The 3,064-nt window shown below is 36.1% G+C and overlaps 1 protein-coding gene across 1 annotated transcript; it reads right to left on the bottom strand.

Moving 5' to 3' along the window:
* Positions 1-2,395: 2,395 nt before the first annotated feature.
* LOC132637190 (pentatricopeptide repeat-containing protein At5g64320, mitochondrial-like) lies at positions 2,396-3,064 on the bottom strand. Its single transcript, XM_060354320.1, has one exon. It carries the CDS (start codon positions 3,014-3,016, stop codon positions 2,396-2,398), a length of 621 nt encoding a protein of 206 aa, XP_060210303.1. The 5' UTR covers positions 3,017-3,064.

Genomic DNA, 3,064 nt, shown 5'->3' with positions numbered 1-3,064 from the left:
AGTAGATATACAGGAGCACTCCATTACTTCGGAGTTGCCGCTTATTGGTATATTCTTTTGTGCACATATTTGGGGCATGGCGGGGTCCTGTCCTGTCCTTATGATTTTAGTACTCCAGTTAGAGGCTCGTAGATACATATGCGTGGGTAGCAGATGTTTTATGATCTTCTTAATGTATATCTTGTATATCATTTTGTAGCCTCGTGGGCTTATGTACATGTATGGTTTGAGAGATATTCGAAGAACATTTCATGACAAGTTGTGTTGGGAATGGTATATGTTCAGGTTGAGTTCGATGAGAAGTCTGACAGGTGGTGCTCGGTATGATAGCTCTGGATACCCGTCATGGCCCTCTAGTTGGGTCGTGATATCCGGCCCCCAACACTCTCATAGTGTTGTTGACACCCAATTTTGGCCCTCCACATGTTTAATTAATTAGTCGAGTTTCTTGATACTTAAAATAAAGTAAAATAACCGTTCGCAGAAGGAAAAAATATTCTTTTAACTAATTTCAGTGTTATTTGACATTTCATGTGGCAAAATATCACAATATATATATTATACATATTTCTATATTGTTTATGTAATTTTAATGTATGTTATTATATGGGAAAACCAAATTTCATCCTAAACAATATTCATTTTTACTTAGTACATATTTTGAATCGCCAATTTTGAGTCGTTCGCGATTTAATTTTGGTAACTAGTCTGCACCTGTAAATAATTATTTAAGTTTGTTAAGTTCAAGAAGCTTAGTTTATTAAGTGGATAATAATTTACCTCAATTTTGTTTAAAACCAATTAATTTCTGATTTATGTTTAATTTTGTTCAGTTATGTAATTTATGGCTTCAATTAACAGATTTTGGTTACAATTTAAATAAATTTGGCTAGCTCGCAAATGATTTGGGGTCACGTTTGCAAAATATGTAACACTTAGCAGATTTTTAAGTTTTCCTGGATTTAAGTTTGGCCAATCCGTTTGCGCCACGCGGGCATCACACGGATCAGGCCCATAAATTTTGATCTCAACCCGCTCTTTATTTGGAGATCCGACGGCCTTCCATTTTCCATTTATTTTTAATTATATACAGATATATATGTATATATGGGTATATGTATTTTCTTTCCTTCTTAATCATCTTTTTAATTGGAGCGTTGATCAAAACCGATCAACGACCCAAATTAAATCCCTCATCCTTCTAAACATCAGATGTCAAACCCTAGACCTAACACCCACAGATATCTCTCAACGCTGCCCAACTCTCCCATCACTCTTCTCTTTCTCCACCTTTTTTAACGACCAGGACGCTATGGCAGACGAAGCCCACACCCCTTGTCCTTATCTTCATCATCACCTGCACCTCGAACCATGGGATTTGTACGAATTTCGTCGTTGCAACAGTGTAAGAACTCCATCCCCTCTCTTTTTTCCGTTCTGTTGGTGCCCTTTAGAAAAAGGTTTTGGAAGCTATTTTCATAGTATTTTCAGAATCAAAAAGCTTGCTACAAAGTTATTTTAGTTTGCTAAAATCTTTTTTGTTTGAAATATCAGTCTTTGTTTCTCTACTTTGTTCTAGTTACGAACTCAGGCAAACCGAAAGTTAGAAATCAATTCGTACTCTCGGACACATTTCGTTGCACAAAATCAGGTAAAATCGCTTCCTATTTCTCTCCCTCTTATTACTGTTTTAGCCTAAAAATGTGATTCATCACTGTTCTTGTTATATTATTTTTAGACCGTTGAAATCCCAACTGAAATATGTGTCATTTTTGGCAGTGTACAACACAATAAAAATAAAATAGTATAGAAGCCAAACTTTGTGCACAAATACAGCCATCCATGCAGACGGTACGATAGAAGTAGACTAGGATATTACGGTGACTGTTTTTTTCAGCACGAGGAGAAGTTCTGCATTCTTTAGTAACACCAATAATCAAGGCAGAAACAATTGCTCTAGTTTACCCCAATGATTATCCTTGGGTTGCTTCATATCAGCAAGACAATATTAGCGATAACAAAATCACAATGAATTATTCTAATACTGTACGAATCACAAGCATCATTTATTAGCTGATCCACGAAAAACAACCCATTCGCTGCCCACAAAGAAAAAGAAAGAGAAAAGAAGAGGCGAGCATATAACATAAAATGTCATGGTCGTCTATTCGATATCATAAAGACGCTTGATCACAAGACAATTTCTGAAATATGTCGTTTGTCCTTTCTAACAGTCAACAAAAGAACAATAAAAAGAAAAGAAACAATACACATATAATCGAAAGAAACAATACATTATAATCAAAAGAGGCTCCAACAAGTGTGCCAAGCAAAGTTTTGATTCTTGCTCATATTGACTAATGTAGGTCAAAGTAGTTACTGAAACATAACTCTTTCAAACAAAATTTCTGACCAGTATGTACCATGTGACATTATTGGGAACGAAACCAACAGCTATGCCTCTAGCAAACAGGGTATAAGCATCATCAAGCATGCGCATTTTACAATAGGAAGAAATCAAGGTGTTATAAGTGATAGTATCAAGACAAATTCTTTCAAGTTCTAATTTTTCAAAGAGGTTCTGAGCTTCTTGAATTCGACTAGTGTTACAGAGGCCATTTATTAGACTGTTGTACGTGACTATATCAGGTGTCAATCCACGATGTACCAGGTCTCTCAGATACTCAAGGGCATTTTGAACCTTACTTATTCTACAAAAGTCGTTGATCAAGATGTTGCACGTCACATGATTAGGTTTTGTTCCTTTTCTCATTATTTCTTCAAGAAGTCCTAATGCTCTCTCAACCGCTCCATCGTTGCAAAGTGCTTTTATGAGGCCATTGTATGTGATTTCATCAAGGGGACATCCTCTGAATAACATGTCATTTACAAGCTTAAGTGCCTCTTGGGTTTTACCTTTCTTCAAGAAAGCATGAATCAACGTGTTGTATGTAACTGTATTGGCACTAACTCCTTCCAGGAACATATCTCGGTACGTCCCCAACTCTTCATCCATCTTGTCAACCTTGCAAAAGCCTAAAATCAAAGCATTGAATGTAAAAAT

This window comes from Lycium barbarum, chromosome 4, assembly GCF_019175385.1.
Source record: "Lycium barbarum isolate Lr01 chromosome 4, ASM1917538v2, whole genome shotgun sequence".
Taxonomy (NCBI): domain Eukaryota; kingdom Viridiplantae; phylum Streptophyta; class Magnoliopsida; order Solanales; family Solanaceae; genus Lycium; species Lycium barbarum.
The sequence above is the reverse complement of the archived record's forward strand: the minus strand, read 5'-3'. Positions and strand labels throughout refer to the sequence as shown.

Bases quoted from the DNA above. Each gene is read 5' to 3' on its own strand.
- LOC132637190 (XM_060354320.1), bottom strand. From the start codon at position 3,016: ATGGATGAAGAGTTGGGGACGTACCGAGATATGTTCCTGGAAGGAGTT.